The following is a 19,006-nucleotide window of genomic DNA, read 5'->3' as shown; positions in this document are numbered from 1 at the left end:
TACCCTGAGTCCTTGCAAGCGCAGCTGCACATTCGCCAATGGTGGACGGTGGGGGAAGAAACCTTCTTAGCATTAGCAAAGCTTTAAACACAAACGTGCCCACACGCGATAAATAACAACAGACTTCTGTGGTGGAGTCTTAGTGATGCATGGAGAGTGTTTGTGTTTAAAATATTGATAAATCCCATTTGGGTAGCTGACTGCCATTCATTCATTCATTCATTCATTTTATTTTGTCAATGACATGCCACTAGTGAGACAGCTCCATTTCCCTTGCCACATCTCCATCCATGATATACCACTAGTGCAGGGGTCTGCAACCTTTAAGACAAAAAGAGCCACTTGGACCCGTTTCCGAAGAAAAAAACAACTGGGAGCCGCAAAACTCGTCATTATAAAAATAACTTTTTTGTCACTTTTTTATTATTTCTTTGTTTGACCCCTCAGAATTACTCCTCATAGAAATAAACGTTAAATTAACAAGTTACCTTTTTTGTGTGTGTGTTCTTCACTCCCCTTCAAAACAGTGACCAGCGTACATGCCCCCTTTCAATGCAGTGACCAGCGTACATGCCCCTTACAATGTAGCGGGCGGGCGGGCGGGAAGGTGACGTCGGGACGGTGCGTGACTAACGCACGCACCGCCTCCATGCGATGTCACAGCCAGTACAGCGCCCGCCACAGTGGGGAGTGTCGGGGCGCACAATGTGCCTCCTCCCCTCGCTAGTATCCGCCCCGGAGCCGCGGCAAAGGTGTAAAAGAGCCACATGCGGCTCCGGAGCCGCGGGTTGCAGACCCCTGCACTAGTGGGAAATCCCAATCTCCCTTCTGTCCCACATTGACTATGAATTTGATTTTCCCTGCCTTCCTTCTTCTCCTTTGAGTTATACAGCGCTGCACTCTCAGGGCACACTCTCCACTTTACAGAATCGCATGGGCAAAAACAAGATGGGACCCTGCCCTCAAGGAACTTACAATCTCATTATCCCAGAGATCAGGTGTGGATAGACTTGAGGCTTGCAATACCTGCTTTTTGCAGGATCCAGCAGAACCTCAAGATCCTCAGACAAAAGCTTGGAGCCAAAGACATGCACTTAGAATTAAAGAATGTTGAGCCCAGGTTTGAGTACCAGAACTGAATGGAGTTCTTCTACACACACACACACACACACACACACACACACACACACACACACAACCTACTCCTGGATTTATTCCAAAGTCCTTCCTCTCAGCAGTGAAATTTAGGAATCATTTTATTGCTGCTGTTGTCAAACTATTGAGAGTCAGAAATATCTGCTACATCTTCTGCAAATTGTCCACGTCTCTACCGTTAGGTACAGATCTACCTTCTTCCCAGTCCTGCATAGATCATAGAACTGTAAAGTTGGGAGGTGCCATGAGGGTCATCTAGTCCAACCCCCTGCAATGCAGGAATCTTTTGCCCAATGTGGGGCTCATACTCATGACCCTGAGATGAAGTTGTGGGTTCATCTCTACCAATGGAGCTCTCCCAGCACTACTTATGGCAGAAAGTAAAGAGAGACAGAAAACAGGCAGGGCGGCGAGAGGAGTGGGAAAATGTGTTTTTGAGTAGGTACAGCTTGGGAACAAGTGGAAACGAGGTTTAAGTGGAGAAGCCCAAGGCCAGACACAAAAAGGTTGCTGCTTGCAAAGTGTTGTGCATGGCATAGGGTTTTGGAGGGGCTGGTGATTGGTCCCAGCGATGTCTTTACCCCACCGATATGATATGTGATGTCATCTGTAAGCTGTGGGCATGGCTTGGCCAAAATGGCCTTGTGGGCCACATGGGGAGAGCTGGCAAAATTAATTACGGCTGGATATTCCCCTTTCCACTGATTTAGGAGTTTGAATCCCATCATGCTGAAATGGAGGCTCCTCTCTTTCATTTGCAGCAATATGCCTCCTAATAAAAAGGCAAGGAAGGAGGCTTTTGAAACTTTTTAGTATTTAGATTATCTATGCCTATAAAAGCTGCATGATGGCCAAAAAAAATCCCAAAAACCAGGGCACAGCTTTTCCCAGTATGAGGATGCCTTGATGAAGTGATCTGCCCCCTGGCATTTCTCCCTGCCACTCAGCTGTTACAGACAACCCTAGATACTACCACAAATAAAAGCAAGATTTTTCTCCCCCGCCTGAGCTTGTGGGAGTCCAGTGCTGCTGTCAAGCAGTTTATTTCCCCTTGACTCATACTCATGGTTATTTATTTGCATCTAAAAAGCAGACCAATTAATTACAGTCTGTATCTTGGCTTTCATGCTGTTTCCCAGCATTTATTCTTTAGGGCAGCTGCAGTTTTGAAGTTGTTGTTTCCCCCAGAGAGTGGAGATGCTGCATACATAAACCTCCCCCCCGCCCCACAAAGATAGAAAGAGGAATTCTTTCTACTTCTACTTTCATATGAAGCTACTTGTGGAATGCTGAGATCTAGGCGCTGCTGCATCATCATCATCATCATTATAACAAGACTTCTATAGCATTTCATTTATAAAATCTCTAAGTGGTATACATTAAATGGTACCAAAAATATCATTAAAAATAGCAATAAAAGCAGACTTTTAAACAGCAGGCGCAACAAAATGATAGAAATGATGATAAAATCCATGTACATAATAAAATTACATGTCTGGTTAGGCTTTAAAGAAGCACAGCTGTCTTTGTGGTTGAAGTCCTTATTTTCAAACATTGTACCATCCCACATTGGGTGCTGGGATTGCTTCTTACCAGCCCTTCGCCTATGCCTTTAACTATGGGTAGGCAAAGTAAGGCCTGGGGGCCAGATCCGGCCCAATCACCTTCTAAATCTGGCCCGCGAACGGTCCGGGAATCAGTGTGTTACATGAGTAGAATGTGTCCTTTTATTTAAAATGCATCTCTGGGTTATTTGTGGGGCCTGCCTGGTGTTTTTACATGAGTAGAATGTGTGCTTTTATTTAAAATGCATCTCTGGGTTATAGGAATTCATTCATTCCCCCCCCCTAAATATAGTCCTGCCCCCACGAAGTCTGAGGGACAGTGGACCGGCCCCCCGCCTAAAAAAGTTTGCTGACCCCTGCTTAACACTAGATGAAGAACTACACACATGAAATGGATTACAGTGGTACCTCGGGTTATAGATGCTTCAGGTTACCGACTCCGCTAACCCAGAAATAGTACCTCGGGTTAAGAACTTTGCTTCAGGATGTTGCGCTGGCATGGCGACAGCAGGAGGCCCCATTAGCTAAAGTGGTGCTTCAGGTTAAGAACAGTTTCAGGTTAAGAACGAACCTCCGGAATGAATTAAGTTCTTAACCCGAGGTACCACTGTATATACATGTAAGATGAAACTGTGGTAGGTGTTTGTTAGGTGAAAAAGCAGACAGCTGGAAGAATGGCTCAATGGCAAGTGAAGGATGTCAACTGGAGACTAAATAAGAAAGGAAGCAGCTATGGGGAACTATCTTGGACATATGATTGCAACGGAAGCAGGAAACCTGATTTTAAGAAATTGTATTAAATTAAAGTAATTTGGTTTGATTTGTAATAATTTTGAATCATCATCATCACCATCATCATCTTAGATACAGAGAAGAAGCAGGACCAGGTAAAACAAAACAAAACAAAACAAAACAAAACAAAACAAAACAAAACAAAACAAAACAAATGGTTTTCATTGGTTGCCAGTGTAATTGGGAAGAAACCTCTGACTTTTGCATGGCTCAAATATAACCTACTGTACAAAGGCAAGAACCACATCTGTGCTTCTGTTTGCTTTTGCTTCTGGTCTCCCCCATCACTGGCATGTGGCCCTCAGAGTTTTACTCATTAGAGAATGCAGCCCTTGAGATAGAAAATGACCCCTCTCCCCTGGTTTCTTCCCATTCAGCTTGTGAACACTGGGCTCTCAATCGTTGCTTTGTCTGTGATCCTTGTGGTATATTGTAGAGGCTTCAAGAACATAGACATTGCTGCGTCTGAAACATGCTCTGTGGATTGACTCATACCTTTCAAGCATGTACGACACTGCGGGTTTGAGTCTTTCTCCCGCCGCCCCTTATTGACACAGGAAGCTCTTTACCATGTGTGTTCTTGGATCGGCCCACCTCTTCTGAATTTCACCAGCTCTGTTGGTGGTGATAGTCTCTAAGAGTTGTCTCTCGGGACAAAACTGAATTTCTATAGGGAAGAGCTTTCAGTGCAACTCTGGTTGGGTAGCAACCAGTTTTCTGCAGAGAGAGGGGAAAGTTCCTGGAAATAATATTGAAAAGACAACCCAAGTGATGGGTAGAAAATTGAAACTGGAAACTAGAGAAGAGTCCCCTTTAACAGCTGGGATACAAGAGAAATTATGTAACTGGAATTTCACCAGCATTTTATTTTGAAGTATGAGCCAGCCTGGCCCAGTTAAATTTCCACGACGTATAAAAGGAATAGACAACAACCACAGGAAAATGGCCCTAAGAGAGTTTTCATTTTTATAATGCAGTTTTGAAAGCATTCAAGAGCTGGCAGAGCTTCCTGAATATTGCCTTGTTCGCCATGCCTGCCCTCCTCTCCACTCACCCAAAGCCATCAAGCAGATTAAATTAAAGTCCAACTTCATCCAAAGATTAATCTTTTGAGAGAGATTTCTCAGCATGATTAATGGAAAAAACATGGGTTTGAGAATCCACTCTCTCCACATGATGAGCTAAAATTAAGCTGGTCTTGGACAGGTAGATGAGATGAGGAAAGTTGTAACTCCTTTTGCAAAAACAGAGAGTGACCAAAACTGAAGAATATTAGGGGGAAATCTTATAGAGCAATGGATATGTCCTCAGGGATGGAGGATAAATCTGGTTTTTGTTTGCATTTTAAGGAGAAACTACTTAATTTGCACTTCTCAAATCAATCTGCTAACTGAAACACAATTATTCTTTGAAACTTACATTTCCTCAAATTTTGTGGTGCAGTTGTCCAACCAAACAATGTGCACAAAATTGCATATATATTAGGGGGGAAGTGTGCACAAAATACATGCCTTAGTGAAATTAACATACACAAAAATGCATTCAGTTAGAAGAAATTGTTTGCAAAATGTGTAAATTAGTCAAAACTGCACCTAAAAATGTGTATATTGGGAAAAACCTGCAGTAAAATGTTGATGAAATTTCATGAGTTTGTTTTTTTTAAAATTTAAATTGCAAAAACATGTTACCCTTCTCTACAACAAAATGAAGCTTGTTATCAAGTAAATGTGTTTAACATCAGGTCAGCAGAAGCCAGGACTACTTTTTCCCCTGTAATCAAGATGGTGCAGCCATTTAAGTGAGTTTTTTAAAGGGGAAACTGCGTATGCCAAGAGTATATCTTCCTTTTTAAAAAATAATAATAATCAGGGTTGGCCATTTGTTTGTGGGGAATATTTGCTCTAATGTATCAGAAACGTGGGGATAGTTTTCATTGTAAATAATGGAATGGGTGTGGGTGGGAAATAAAGAAATGTTACTTGTGTGCTTCACAACATGGCTGTCTAAGGCAGGTCCCCATATGTCCGTTTAAGTCCAGGATCTAAAATAATCCAGCTGCACCACTGGGAGATGCCAGCATGGATAACGTGCAGGTGTGGTGGATTTGTCATCTAGCAACCTGAGTCTAGAGAGTCACAGATTCCTCATAAAGCAACATATCTGAAGCCCAAACACTTCCATGACAAAAGAGCCCAAAGTCTGCAATAATTTCAGAGAAGAAGCTACGACTCAATCTAGCAGTGGGGCAAAAGGAGAGAGGGAGGGATAGAAAGATGGGAGCCAAATCACCTCTCCGATTCTGAAAAGCCCATCAGAGCTGGGTTATGAAGGGTGTCGTGAAACCAAGCTAGACAGCTTTATCTCTGCCTGGTTTAACATTTTAAAAAGGAGGAGATAGGAGGACAGGCAAACAGCCAATATGAAACCCTTTCCTGGAAGGGCCTGCTCAGGGGAAACTGTATGCTAGGCCTAGTCAGAACGCAGGCAAAAGACTGATTCTCAAGCATGCACCCCTTTGATATGCGAGACATAAAGCCAGGCTGGCAAAATACGTCACTGCAGCAGCTTATATATGCTCAATAAGTACTCCCACAGCACAGGGTGAGTATGTGGGATTCCTTAACTACAGAGAGGAAGCAGTACTTTTTACTTTTTGTTATTTTTTGTGAGGGGGAACAGGAAGAGTTGAGATGAAAGGCTTTGGTTTAAATTGTTCAGTATCCATCCTCCGTTTCAAAAAATAAACTAAACAGGGAATGGGAATGTGGATGGGCCTCTCCATTTCAGCAGGGAGGGCCTTCCACAACACCGAGGCCTCCAGGGAAAAAGCTTGCCTTTGCGTTACCACGTCGTTCTTGAAGAGGCGCCATGAATTGCCAACCCTCCGGAACCTGTGACTGGTTACCATGAGTTCCTTTCTCTCTCACACACACCAGGGTCTGTGTGCTGCAGTCATAGGTAGGCAGGAGAGAAAATATCCTCATTAATTATCTCTTTTATATAACGTCCCGGAAGAACTGATTTGCATGCGGGACCGAAGGCATAGGTACTGTTCCATATTTAATAGAACTTTAACTTTTAGGAAAAAGAAACGAAACCACGTCACAGCATGGGCAAAGAGGCTCCCACATGCTGCTTTGGAATATATTTCCTGGTTCCTCTCCAAATGTCGCAGAAGCCCAGCAGCAGAGAGCTAATTCATCAAAGGCAACGTGATCGTCAGAGAGAGGCAATCCCCGACTAATGTTGGAGCAAGGAAAGGAAGCTGTCATCAGGGACTGATTTTAGTAGGCGGCTTGTGCCAGAGGTGTTACATTCGGAGCTATTAAAGCCAGTGGGATTTGCTGCCAACTCCAGTGGGCTGTAGAGTGAAGCTGGTTATCTTGCCAGCGACATCAGCCACAGACACCTCTGCCTAATGGTGTGAATTGCAGAGTTTACCTCCTTGTCTATGTCTGCACAGTAGCAGCTCAGCCTGTTCCTCTTTGCAACTTATCCCAATGCAGCACAAATCTGAAAGGAGGATTTCGCAGCGGGTATATAGCGGTCCGTGTCCTTATGCAGGGGAAACAAATTTAGGGAGCCTGACCTGACCTTGTTTCGTGGCCTCCCTTCTTTTTAATTGAAAGGGGATATACGAAGAGGAAGGCTTGTCCACTTACATCCCCAGCAGGTCCAAGGAGGATCAGAGTCAGGAATTACCTGTGCAAAACAAAACAGTTTAGCATACTTATCTGAACAGAGTTCTGATAAGGCCTAACAAAAAATGTAATCTTTGAAAACACACCATTCTAATGCCCCCCCCCGTAGGATAAACACAGCTGTTACCAATCATTTATATCTAGCACATATTTTGACTGCAATCCTTACGAGATCTAAAACCCATTGAACTCAGTGGCATTTACTTCTGAGTAAAACAAAAAAACATAGGCTCAGGTTGCAAGCATATCTTTACAGCTGGAGCCTATGCCTTTTTTGCTCAGAAGTAAGTGTGCATGAGACTGTAGGCTTAGATTTTCTTCTCAGGGTCAAAGTTAATTGTGGTAGATTGCATTATGTGTGCATGCATTTTCTTATCTATTTACCTTTCTTGTGTCATGGATCCCAAAGTGGCCCGCATGTGTTTCCCCAAGCCCTGACCATATGCAGACCAGATGAGCTTGAGCATGATGGTGGCTTGCTTTGCTTTACTTTAAAAATAATCATAGAATCATAAAATTGTAGAGCTGCAAAAGCACTCTGAGAGTCATCTAGTTCTTGCAGTTCAGGAATCTCAGATGCCCAGCATGTTTGCACTTCTGTCTCAGCTGGCTTGGTCGTTGTCCACAGAATGAAAGACGGTGGGATCCCCAAGGATGTGCTCTACAGGGAACAGGCTTCAGGAACCAGACAAACTCTGCCACTCAAAGATGTCTGCAAATGTGACACGAAGCCTGGCAATTTTAAACTTGCCATGTGAGAATCCGTGGAAGATGATCGCAGTGTTTGGAGACAGACAGTCATGTTGTGCATCTATAGCAGTGACCAGAGGAGGAATGACCACTGGGAGGAGCATGGTGAGAAGAATTTCCATGGTGCATCTGCAGCAGCACAACTTGACACCTTTCATCTGCCCCAGCTGCAACAAAACATGTCTCTCCCATATTGGTCTCTAAAGCCACAGCAGGCGCTGTAACTCTCCAGTGTTTTGACTTCAACCCCAAAGGTGCACTAATCCATTGTCTCCCGAGACAGACGGATTCCAACAACAACAACTACTGGAATTAGAATCCATGCACTATGAATATGTTAGGGCACAGCAATGGATAAGTTGCTGGACTCCTGGCTCCCATCAGCCCCAGCCAGCATGGCTAATAGGGATGGCAGAAGTTGTAGTCCCACAACAGCTGGAGAGCCACAGGTTCCCCCGCTGCTCTTTTGGGGTTAGACAAATGCCAGCGCCTGCCTGTGGGTTGAAGGGGCCTGTATTCCCAGCTCCTTTCCTGCTCTTCTCTGGACCATGATCAAAAGCACCTGCGATCTGCCGGCTCAAGGAGCGTGTGGGCTCTGTGAGTCTGGTCACGATCAATGCTGATTAATGCTCCCGCTGGCTTTCTCCCCAGAGAGCGGGAGTACATAACCATGGTGACTGAAAGCCTCTCTCGCCTGCCCTTTGAACAGAGATTGTTTCCACTTATTGGCAGAAGGCTGCTGCAGGCGAATTCTACCTGTTTTTGGTGAGCACACATGTGCCTCAAACACGGAGCCACTGGCTCGCTGTTTTGTCTCCCAACACAATTCTGCCTCGCTGTATTTGTAATTAGAGGAAGATCACCAACGGCTTTCTCCCCTTTTCCCATCCAAAGCATATAAGCTCCAGTGACATCACCGATTCACTGTGACCATTTTGTAAGTGAAGGCTGGGTAAGCCACAACTTGCCTCCCTCTGAGAGAACTAATCCACTTCAATTTTGCAGCACAATGGGCCCATGTGTCTGGCTGTTAACTGGAAGACTGGTGGTTCAAGCCCATCCAGTGACTTCTGTGGGCAGGAGTCCTGCATTGCTGCGGGTTGGACTAGATGACTCTCGGGTTCCCTTCCAACTCTGATTCTTAGTCAAGTTGCAGTGCCATCCTTCATAGGATACCCTTGTATTTATTTTATTAAACCCTTAGCAACGCAGAGCATCTAGAACCACAGAATCAAAATTAATTCGAAATTCATTGCAGGGGTTCTGCAGCCACATTTTCTGATGGAAGCTTTCTGTGAATGAAATATTCTCTGCCTGAGAGTGTATTTTTAACTCCAAGTGCGTTGGGTTTCACAATATACTTTGCGCACCTATTGCTTCCTTCCTTTTTAGCTCAGGTTGCTAGGTTGCATCCTGGAGACTGACACTGCGTATCTACATCTCCCAGAGAAGCTGGACCTGCAGCAGCTGCAATTTCACCAACTTCCTTCATCCGTTCCCTGCCCTTCTCCGATTGATGCAAACAATACAACTCCTTGGAGAAAGCAGTTTTTTGTTTTTCTAAAGGACAGACCATTTTATGGCTACTGAGGCTGCAATCTTCTGCCCACTTCCCAGGAGTCAGTTCCACTGAATACCTCTGACTAGGCATGCAGAGACTTAACTAAGGGATTCAAATTTGTAGACTCAGTATGTAACCTGGCAACTCTGCCATAAGATGCTGAGAAGAAAACAAGCACACATCAGGCAGCTGTACCCATCATTCTCCCATCTCGCCACTAGATGGTCTACTCTGGTTAAAATATTTCTGATTCCAACAAAGGTTTCTGAATCAGGGCATCAAATAATTACTCAGAAGGCTGGCTTCTATGCCCAAAAGCCTTGCAGGGGCTGATGGTGCTTAGCTAAAGGTGGCCTCTTTTATAATCGGTGGGGGGTCTTTTTGTGCGTAAAATGGTTTTAAAATATTCATTTGGCTTCATAACACTTCCTATCCCTTGGGCTCAGTAGCAATAATACCGCCCCTTGACACTAATGCGGGCACATTAAGTCCCATCGATGGAAAATGTGGAGAGCACTCAGAGGTTTTGCAGCTGCAACAACAAAAAAAGCCCAAAGCACTTCTGTCAGGCAAGAGGCCTTTCTAATGAACGAACAGTTTTAAAAAGAATGATTTCTGGAAAGGAAATTACATGCAGCATAGCTGGGAATCCAAGGTGATGCAGTGGATAGTGGTGGTTTTTGAGCAGGGGACGCCAACTAGTTTGAATCTCTGCTCCGTGTTGTGGGAACTCAGTAACCTTTAGCTCAAGCTACTTTGATACACATAATGCAATATGCGGCTCAGGATCGTGATACCTCAAGGACCGCCTCTTTCCATATGAACTTACCCAGACCCTGAGATCATCTTCTGGGGCCCTTCTTCGTGTGCCTCCTCCTCGAGAGGTCTGGAAGGTGGCAACATGAGAACAGGCCTTCTCTGCAGTGGCTCCCCGTCTGTGGAATGCTCTCCCCAGGGAAGTTCACCTAGCACCTTCATTATACACCTTTAGGCACCAGGCAAAAACGTTCCTTTTTAACCAGGCCTTTGGTTGATCTTATTGACATCCAACACCCTTTTAAAATGCGGTTTTTTGGGTTTTTTTATTGGGTTGTTGTTTTTATTTTATATATTTTGTGATTTTATATCTTGATTTTATTCTGTGAACCACCCTGAGATCCCCAGGTATAGGGCGGTATATAAATTCTATTATTATTATTAATAATAATAATAATATTGTGACCACTCATAAAACCATGGAGTTGGGACGGACCCTCAAGGGTCATGTAGCCTAACCCCCAATGAACTGGTGGAACTCACTGCCATAAGAGAAGTGACGATAGGTTCTCAAGCTGGATAACAAATTGATCCACAGACGGCTACTAGTACATTATGGCTGCATGGGAGCTCCAGGTTTTGTTTGTTTTCTTCCTGTAACTCTTCTAAAATAGAGTTCACGCATGGGATACAAATGCAAATCAATACAAAAAGAAATAAATGCATTGGCTTAAACTAGTAACAGGCTCACATTTTGAGGCCAAAAGAGGAGGAACAGTGGAAGGCAGCTATTGCTTCCAAGCCCTGCTTGTGGACTCCTTGAAGGCCACTGGTTGGGCAAGAGTGGGCAGCAAGATGCTGGACCTTTCGTCTGATCCAGCAGGACTCTTACATTCACAAAAACAACCAGAAACCGAAACAAGATGCCCAGTGCAGGGTTCCACCCTTCAGGCTATGTCCTTCCCTCTTCCATTTCCCCAGTTCAACAGTTGTATGCAGGGACTATCCAAGGATCCACATTTGGAGGAGGGAGTTCCACATTTACACTCCAATTAAACCACATGTTCTTTTTTTATGTAATATTTATTAAAAGTTTTTTTTAAAATTATACAAAAGAAAAAACAAAAAAAGAAATAGACAAAACAGAAAAATAGAAAGAAAAAATACAACCATCATTCTCAAATTTTTAACTTTCATTACCTTCTTTCTGTGACCTCCTCCTCCTCCCCTTTCTTGTATCCTGGTTAATAATTATCACAGCAAATCCTTTCCATAGTTCACAATATTTTGTCCTTACATTATCTTACATTATCTTAATCTATTTTCATCTTGTCTTATAGCAAACCTTAAAACTTAAAACTTAAATCTTATTTTTACCAACTTCTCATAACCATATCATTAACCTAATTCTTTAAACATTTTTACTAGAACCAAGTAGTTCCATTTCAACATTTTTCTAACATTCATCAATTATTTTAAAACAGTCCTAATGACAAAAGGAAAAAAAAAGGAAAACAATCCAATCTTCATCCAGCGTCCCTTCCTCCTGGTCCCGGATTTTGTCAGTCCTTTTTGTCCCATTAATCTAGCGCATTAACCTGGTATCCTTATGTCCGAGGCCCTCAAGTCTCTTCCATGTCCCCTCCGCGACTCTTCTTCATATTTTCCTTTCACTCGTGGGAACTCCAGCTTAGTAATGTTTTTGACCCTTTTCAACAGATCAGCCCCATTTCCATAGTCCAGACTAAACTCCATGTGATGTTTAAACACCTGTTTCAGATTCCCTCCAAAATTAAGAGCCCCCACAGCTCCAAACATCTGACGGCCCATTACCAGACTCAGAAAGTCCAAACATCCCGGCATGGGAGGGTCATTCCAACCCCCCATTTCCAAAGCAAACCAAACTTTATCTTTCCAAATCTGGTTTTTTCCAAATTCATTTATCAAATCCAAAGGCTCATAATCCTGCAGGGCCGCAACTCCCTCCATTTCTGGCACCCAGGATTCAGCAATATCCTCTTCTCTCATCTGTGCTGTCATAGCACACTCCTGTTTTAGTTCCTGGGTAGGCTCCATGTAGTTTCCTACTGCCTGTTCAAAATTTCTGGCCGCATTAGTCATCAAATCCGTCTTCTGGCTTAGCTGGTCCAATAGGGCATTTATTTTACAGAAAGCACCCAACCGAGCTTCTGAAAACATTGTCCTACAAGGTCACAAGTCCTTTCCCACGATTGTAATCTGTAACAACTGCAAGCTCCTAAAGTTGGTTACAATTTCACAGTCTCCCTCTAGAGGGAAAATTTCTGTTTCTTCTTTCTTTTAAGAGCAATAGCAACAAAGTTTCTTTTTTAAGATATTCAGTCAATATTTGTTCCTTTGAAATGCGAAAGGAAACAATGGAATCCCTATGTTACTTTTCTTTTAGCTGTCTGTCAAAAACATTTGTCTCTGGTCGATGAGCTTCAAACGTCAGTCCTGACACTCCGCTCCAGGATCAGGACGGTGAAAAGTTACTTTACTTTAAACTCACTTCTGCAGGTTTAAACAGTCCAAAAAGAGATCCCCCTTCTTCTCCTGCTACCGAAGGGGGGTTCCACGATTTTAAATGATGAAAGTCAATCCTTTAAAAGTAATTTTCTAAGCTCTAGTTTACGTTGTCTTTGCTTTATTCTGACTACAAAGAAACGGAAGGCTGACTTCCTGTTTAGACCTTCCCGTTTCAGTACCAAATTGAAGTAAATTTTGAGTCCAATTCCTCTCTACTGGCCAGTCCTTATTTAAAATCCAATTGTTCGAGTTTTAAGTACTCACGGGTGATTCTTTAGATGCCAAATTGTCCCAGGAAAAAGGCAGCGCTCTCCGGCGACGGCTATGCGGCTTCGCTCCTCGGAAAAAGCAGTAGACTCACAGCACCGCGCCACATCCCCCTCTTCGCTTCGGAGCCCGTTAATGGGTTCCTTTGCGGGTTGCGGGGGGGCGCTAAAGGTGCCCACCGAGTCCCATGGTCACAGGCTTCATCCGCCTGTGATTTTTTAAAGGGTCCCCGCTTCGCCGTAGCGGAAACGACCCGTTTCGTGCGGAGCTGGTCCCTCCAGTTCAGAGGGAGTCAGCCATTGCCGATGGCGCCACCCCGGAAGTCTAAACCACATGTTCTTCCTGCACTATAGAAGTGACCCTTAAACTTTCTAAACCCAACCATCACAATAACAGACCCCTCCAAGTGTCTCTATTTTCCAGGGAGGTCCCTGGTTTAGAGACACCATCCCGGTTTCTGATTTGATCCCAGAATGTCCTACTTTTCCTTAGGATGCCCCTACTTTCATTGCAGAAATGTTGGAGGGTATGGAGTTATCCAACCCCCGAGCCGTCTGAACGCAATCCTGTATAGGGAAGGTTTTTGGTTTTTTTAACGTCTTAACGCTTTATTTTGCTTTTATATATGCTGGAAGCTGCCCAGGGTGGCTGGGATTACCCAGCAAGATGTGTGGGGTATAAATAGTAAAGTTATCATTATGGAATGGGGCGTCCCTTTTATCATCAGGGAAATGTTGGACGGTATGCAATAAGGTATTTTTGCCTGACAATATAAAACTCCCTTTTGTGTTGGTTTCATTTTAAATCCCAGGTTACACTACCCTGCTGCCAGCAGATGGCAGCAAACAGCTTCGACATGCAGGATGAGTCACTAATTTTTAAATCAGATTTCCCAAATCAAGATAGGCAGCTAGAAGACATAAAGTTCTTTGGAACAGAGACGCAGCTATTTGGTTTGATTTCCAGGAGTCTTTTTTCCTTGGGGGGAAAAACAAACTCATTTAGACATAGGGATTTAGCTGGTTAGAAACTGGATAAAGTAGGCAGGTGCTTCAGAATACCCCAAACATAACTGCGTATTTTGGAGTCTGCAAATTTGGGGGGAGATGATGCCTCTTGGAAATATATGCAGTTACTGCAGAATAGTGAAAAGGAGCAGCAGTCCTCAAACTCTTGCTTCATTGCCTCCATACATTTCCAGTGACTATTGAAGAAGGAAGATGTAGAGCTTCCCTCTCATAAAGGGAAATGTTTGAGATAAATGCTGCTGTGCTGTGCTCAGAGAATGGCACTCTGCACATGCTTGAAAATGCTCTTATGTTCTGTACATGTGCCAGGGCTGGGCTCTGGCACTAAAACCTAGTGTTTCTTGGGAAGAGGGAATGGTGATTATACCAGTCTGGGAATTGTTGTTTGGGGGTAGGAATAGCAACACTCAGAACTATACTTCCCAGGATTTATTTGGGGCGGGGGGCGGTCGTGGCTGTATAGAGGCAATGATACTGCTTCGAAGCAGCATGGTCCAGCTTTAAATGCACAAGGATACGGTGCAAGAACGATAATCAGCCTACAATTCAAAATTTGGATATGTTCAGGTTTTCAGAAAGACTGCTAGCAAACCCTGGACGTTTACGTGCTCAGGATAGGGCCCCCTGCTAGGCTCTGGTGCAGCAAAATCTAAGCCATCAGACCTCTGCAGTGTGAGCCTTCTTGTTCCTTGCCACTTTCCCCCATCTTGCTTCTTATCCTTACCCATACCTTTTGGTTATTGCCTAGCAACCACAAAATGCAGTTATGTTTCTCCATGGATATAGCAGAACAGCCTTCCTGGTGAGGTGTGATCTTGGCACAAAGTAGCCGACTTCTGATTCCATGTGACAGGGCAGCCCCTGAACCTTGGAGAGCTGTGCAGAAGCGATTTCAGCAGGCATTGCTTGCCAGAATTCAGACATTAAGATATTTTGTGTGTGTGTGTGTGATATCGAGAGAGAGAGAGAGAGAGCGAGAGAGAGAGAGAGAGCGCACACGCGCTTGGGCCACTCAGTCTCTAACTAGCCCACTTCACAGGGTTGCTGCAAGGATGAAAACACACACAGAGAGAACCATGAAACCCTGAGCTCCTTGAAGGCAAGGCAGGCTATAAATTTAATACATCCTCCACAACATCATAAACACATGGAGAGCAAAGCCACATGTGCTATTCCCCTCTGGGAGAGGGCTCATCTTGGGTGGGGGTGTGTGTGTGGAGGTAGTGGCTGTCCCCTGTTTATTATTTGACTATCCTCTACAGACCTACAATTGTGCGGAAGATAATGCTTGGGTTGTAGCCTTTCTCTTTGTCTTCGAGACGGTGTGGGTTAAACTGAATTACATCACTAAGAGCTGGAGGGAAAGTTGAGACTTGGCTTCTTGCACGAGTCGTCCTGCAGAGTTTGCACAACTTCCTGCTCTCCCCCCACCCCTTGATGATAAAGGGATCCCCTTCTTTCTTCTCCAGAAAACGTGAGTCCAGCTCTGTGCGATAGACAAAAAAGGGGAATGGTGCTTGGCCCAATGAAAGATCACACACACAAACACACACGCTCATCACCATCCATTTACCTGGCTTAAGTTTACAGTTCTGAACCTATGCGGGGGCAATGGTCCACTGGAATGCAGATGTCAGCATTCTCTTTTCCACTCCTTTCCACAGGTAGATTTAAGGAGACAGCTTAAAACAGAGCAGCAACATTTGCTTATATGTTTCCCTACCAAAAAAATAAATAAATAAGCAAAAGCCAGAATTATTTGTATATTTTATTCATAGTATAAAAAAAAAAAAAATCTACAGTATTCCCCAAGTTACATGGAGCATTTATTTAAAAAAGAAAAGGAATAGAAACAGAACAAAAGAATTAAACAGTGCACACGAACAGCCCTTTCACCTTCGTGGGTTATGTATCATACAAGTAAACAGGGATTCTTGGGGCATATAAAAAGATATCTACACCAGATAGACTTGTTAGTATTCACAGCACGCACGCAGGCACGTACACCCGCACTTGCACACAAATAGCCCGAATTAAAGCTGAAATGACCTTATTTGTACCAAAACTTTACAAAAAGTAGTTTTATACTAGACTAGAAAAGAAGTCATGAATGTGCTTATTAAAGCATGTAAATGTTAACCATTACGTGTGATATAAATAAAAAGCAAAAAATGGTTCTAAACGTAGGTTTTGGGAGTGTGGAATAAAAAAACCTTGACTTGGGGAAGCACAAAGTATTCCAACTCTGTTTCCCAATCATGTCCCTATATCAGAAGGAGCAGCAGGTGTGTGGGTAATGAGTAAGGTATTAAATCAAAGGTCCTACATGGAAACGGGCACCTCTCCTTTCCATACATCAATTCTCACTCTCAATCATCCCCCACCCCACCTTCTGCAGTTAACACCCAAGACAAACTAAAGAGTGTCGTGGGGGAAAAAAGTCAAAAGAAAGATACACTACTATCAAAGCAGCATTTCCACCAGGTTGCCACCGTTCCGTGAAAATGCCCCGTCAGTGCCAGGCACTTTAGGGATGATTTTAGACACAGATCATCACCCTTTCCATGTGTCACCCACAGTTTGTGCCTGATGAGTCCTGCTTTAGTGGTTACTCCTGGGCTTCCTTGCGAGCCAGTTTGTAAACCTCTGTCGGTCCGTCCACGTGGGTTATGGTGGTAGTGAGCTGAAGCTCTTCTCCGCTGTTTACTCCCAGGTCTCCTGGAAAAAATAAAATAAAGCCATGTTTCAGACAAAAGCTCAGTCTTGGCATGAGGACAGTCACGGACCAGGCCTCCATGAGGCCTTTGGAAGAGAATATTCTTTTTGAAAAGCTGGCAGTAAGGGAACACCTTTTTAAAAGTCTGCATCAAACTTTAAAGCAGAGATTTAATTCAGGAATTGCCTTTGAGAGTTCTGTCTGAGGCAGGATTTGGTCCATAAGAACACATCCTTAAACTGATCAGTCCACACGATCAGTACAAGCCAAAAGAGGTGATTCCACATGCCATTTCTGGGTCACAATGATCTAGCCACAACTGGGCACAGGCAGACTTTAGGTTAAAGGGATCTACTATTTTAACTAAAACTTTTGAGGTGAAATAGAACCAGTTGTGAAATAGCATACCTCAAATACCAAACCAGCATGGACTTAATCACAGTTTGTAGCCCTGAATGCTTTTGGCAACTAACTTTTTAGGACAGGCCTACATGTCACTAAAGGAAAAGTGGGTTTCTGTCTGAATACATGCTCAGCTCAGGATTTTGTTTTCTGTACAGGGACATAACAGTTCTGTCACAAAAATATCAACTCCTGGTTTCCCCCCCACCATCTCAGCAGCCTCCTTTAGAAGGGGTGGGGCATGGGAGAGAAAGCCTTTTTGCCACTGCCTTGGTGGCGACACTGCCCATCACCCGGAGATCGACCAGCAATTACCAAACAACTTCCCCACACCTTACACTCAAAGAAACATAGGAGAGAGCCTGCTTTATCAGGTCAGTGGCTCATCTAAGTCTAGCATCCTGTTCTCTCCCAATGCCTATGGGAAAGCCTTCATGATTAGAACAGGAGGCAGAATGATCCCCCAAACCGCAATGTAAGTTTTCCTCGGCTACCCTCAAAATAGGAACATTCATTAGCAGTCACAACTCCATGCTACCAATACAACTAGGCTACCAATGAGAGGATACCCAGACTTAAAACACACAGAAGCCCCCGTCTTCTAAAAAAAAATAGTGAGGTGACTTCAACCCAAGCCACTGCCCACCGTTCGATTGCTCTTCGACGTAGTTTTTGTGTGAGGGAGCATACAAGAACATCAGAGCAAAGACGTAAAGATTCCACATCCCGTAGATCCCTGTGAAAAAGGCACTGTTCACTTGGACGGTGTAGTCACCCCATTTCCAGCTGCCTTCAGTCACCTACCCAGGAGAAAGAGAAGGTAAAACCAAGTGAGGAACAGAGCAAGCAGGAAAAACAAACAAATCCCAACCACACCCTTAGAGAAACGGCCCTTTCTGTGTTGGAAATCGCAACTCCCATTCCTTTTCCAGAGTCCTCATTCCTAGGCGTGACCTTACTGGTTTGCTTTCTCTACATACAATGACTAGAAGAAAAGGAAACAGGGCCAATCCTATCTTGAACCATGATGGGCCACGTGGCTCAGGCAGTGGAACTGCATTTGACACCTGCAGAGCTGGCCACGCACCACAGCCACACTCACATGATAGTTAGTTGTTAGGAGACTTCTATTCCCCTCACAGAACTACACTTCTTAAAAGAGTGTCTTAACCATGGGTAGGCAAACTAAGGCCCAGGGGCCGGATCCGGCCCAATCGCCTTCTAAATCCGGCCTGTGGACGGTCCGGGAATCAACCTGTTTTTACATGAGTAGAATGTGTCCTTTTATTTAAAATGCATCTTTTATTTAAAATGCATTTGTAGGGCATAGGAATTTGTTCATTTTTATTTTTATTTTCAAAATATAGTCTACCGCCCGCCCCCGCAAGGTCTGAGGGACAGTGGACTGGCCTCCTGCTGAAAATTTTTGCTGACGGTCAATCCTTCTTCCCAGGGAATTATGGGAATTGTAGCTGTGTGAAGGGAAAAGGAAAGGTCTTCAAACAACTTTCAGCACCCTTAACAAACGGCAGGTGACGTCATCTGCAGCACAGCCAATGGCATGTTACAGTTTAAAATTCCCTTAACGGCGTTTCAAACTGTAATTTATCGCCACTGCAGCAAAGCAGCAGAGGCACTGGCGCTTTCCGGGTGACATTGGCTGCAGTGTGTCACTTGGAAGAAGGAGCGGTTTCTTAGTAAGGGAGCATCTGTGCTTTGTCAGCAGCAAGCAAGCAGGTGGAGAAGAGTGGAGTACCCCCAGTTTT

At 44.1% G+C, this 19,006-nt stretch overlaps 1 protein-coding gene across 1 annotated transcript in view; it reads right to left on the bottom strand.

Moving 5' to 3' along the window:
* Window positions 1–15,877: 15,877 nt before the first annotated feature.
* The window catches only part of WLS (Wnt ligand secretion mediator), a 38,184-nt gene continuing 35,055 nt past the window's right edge, over window positions 15,878–19,006 (bottom strand). The window contains exons 11-12 of the mRNA XM_083621173.1: window positions 17,887–18,040; window positions 15,878–16,840 (exon numbers count right to left, since the gene is read on the bottom strand). Coding sequence (XP_083477299.1) covers window positions 16,731–16,840; window positions 17,887–18,040 — 264 coding nt within the window. The 3' untranslated portion in view covers window positions 15,878–16,730. The remainder of the gene's footprint in view (window positions 16,841–17,886; window positions 18,041–19,006) is intronic.

The sequence above is a fragment of the Podarcis filfolensis genome (genome assembly GCF_964270895.1).
Source record: "Podarcis filfolensis genome assembly, chromosome: 6".
NCBI classification, from domain to species: domain Eukaryota; kingdom Metazoa; phylum Chordata; class Lepidosauria; order Squamata; family Lacertidae; genus Podarcis; species Podarcis filfolensis.
Note: the sequence above shows the minus strand (reverse complement) of the source record. Positions and strands in the feature narration are given on the sequence as shown.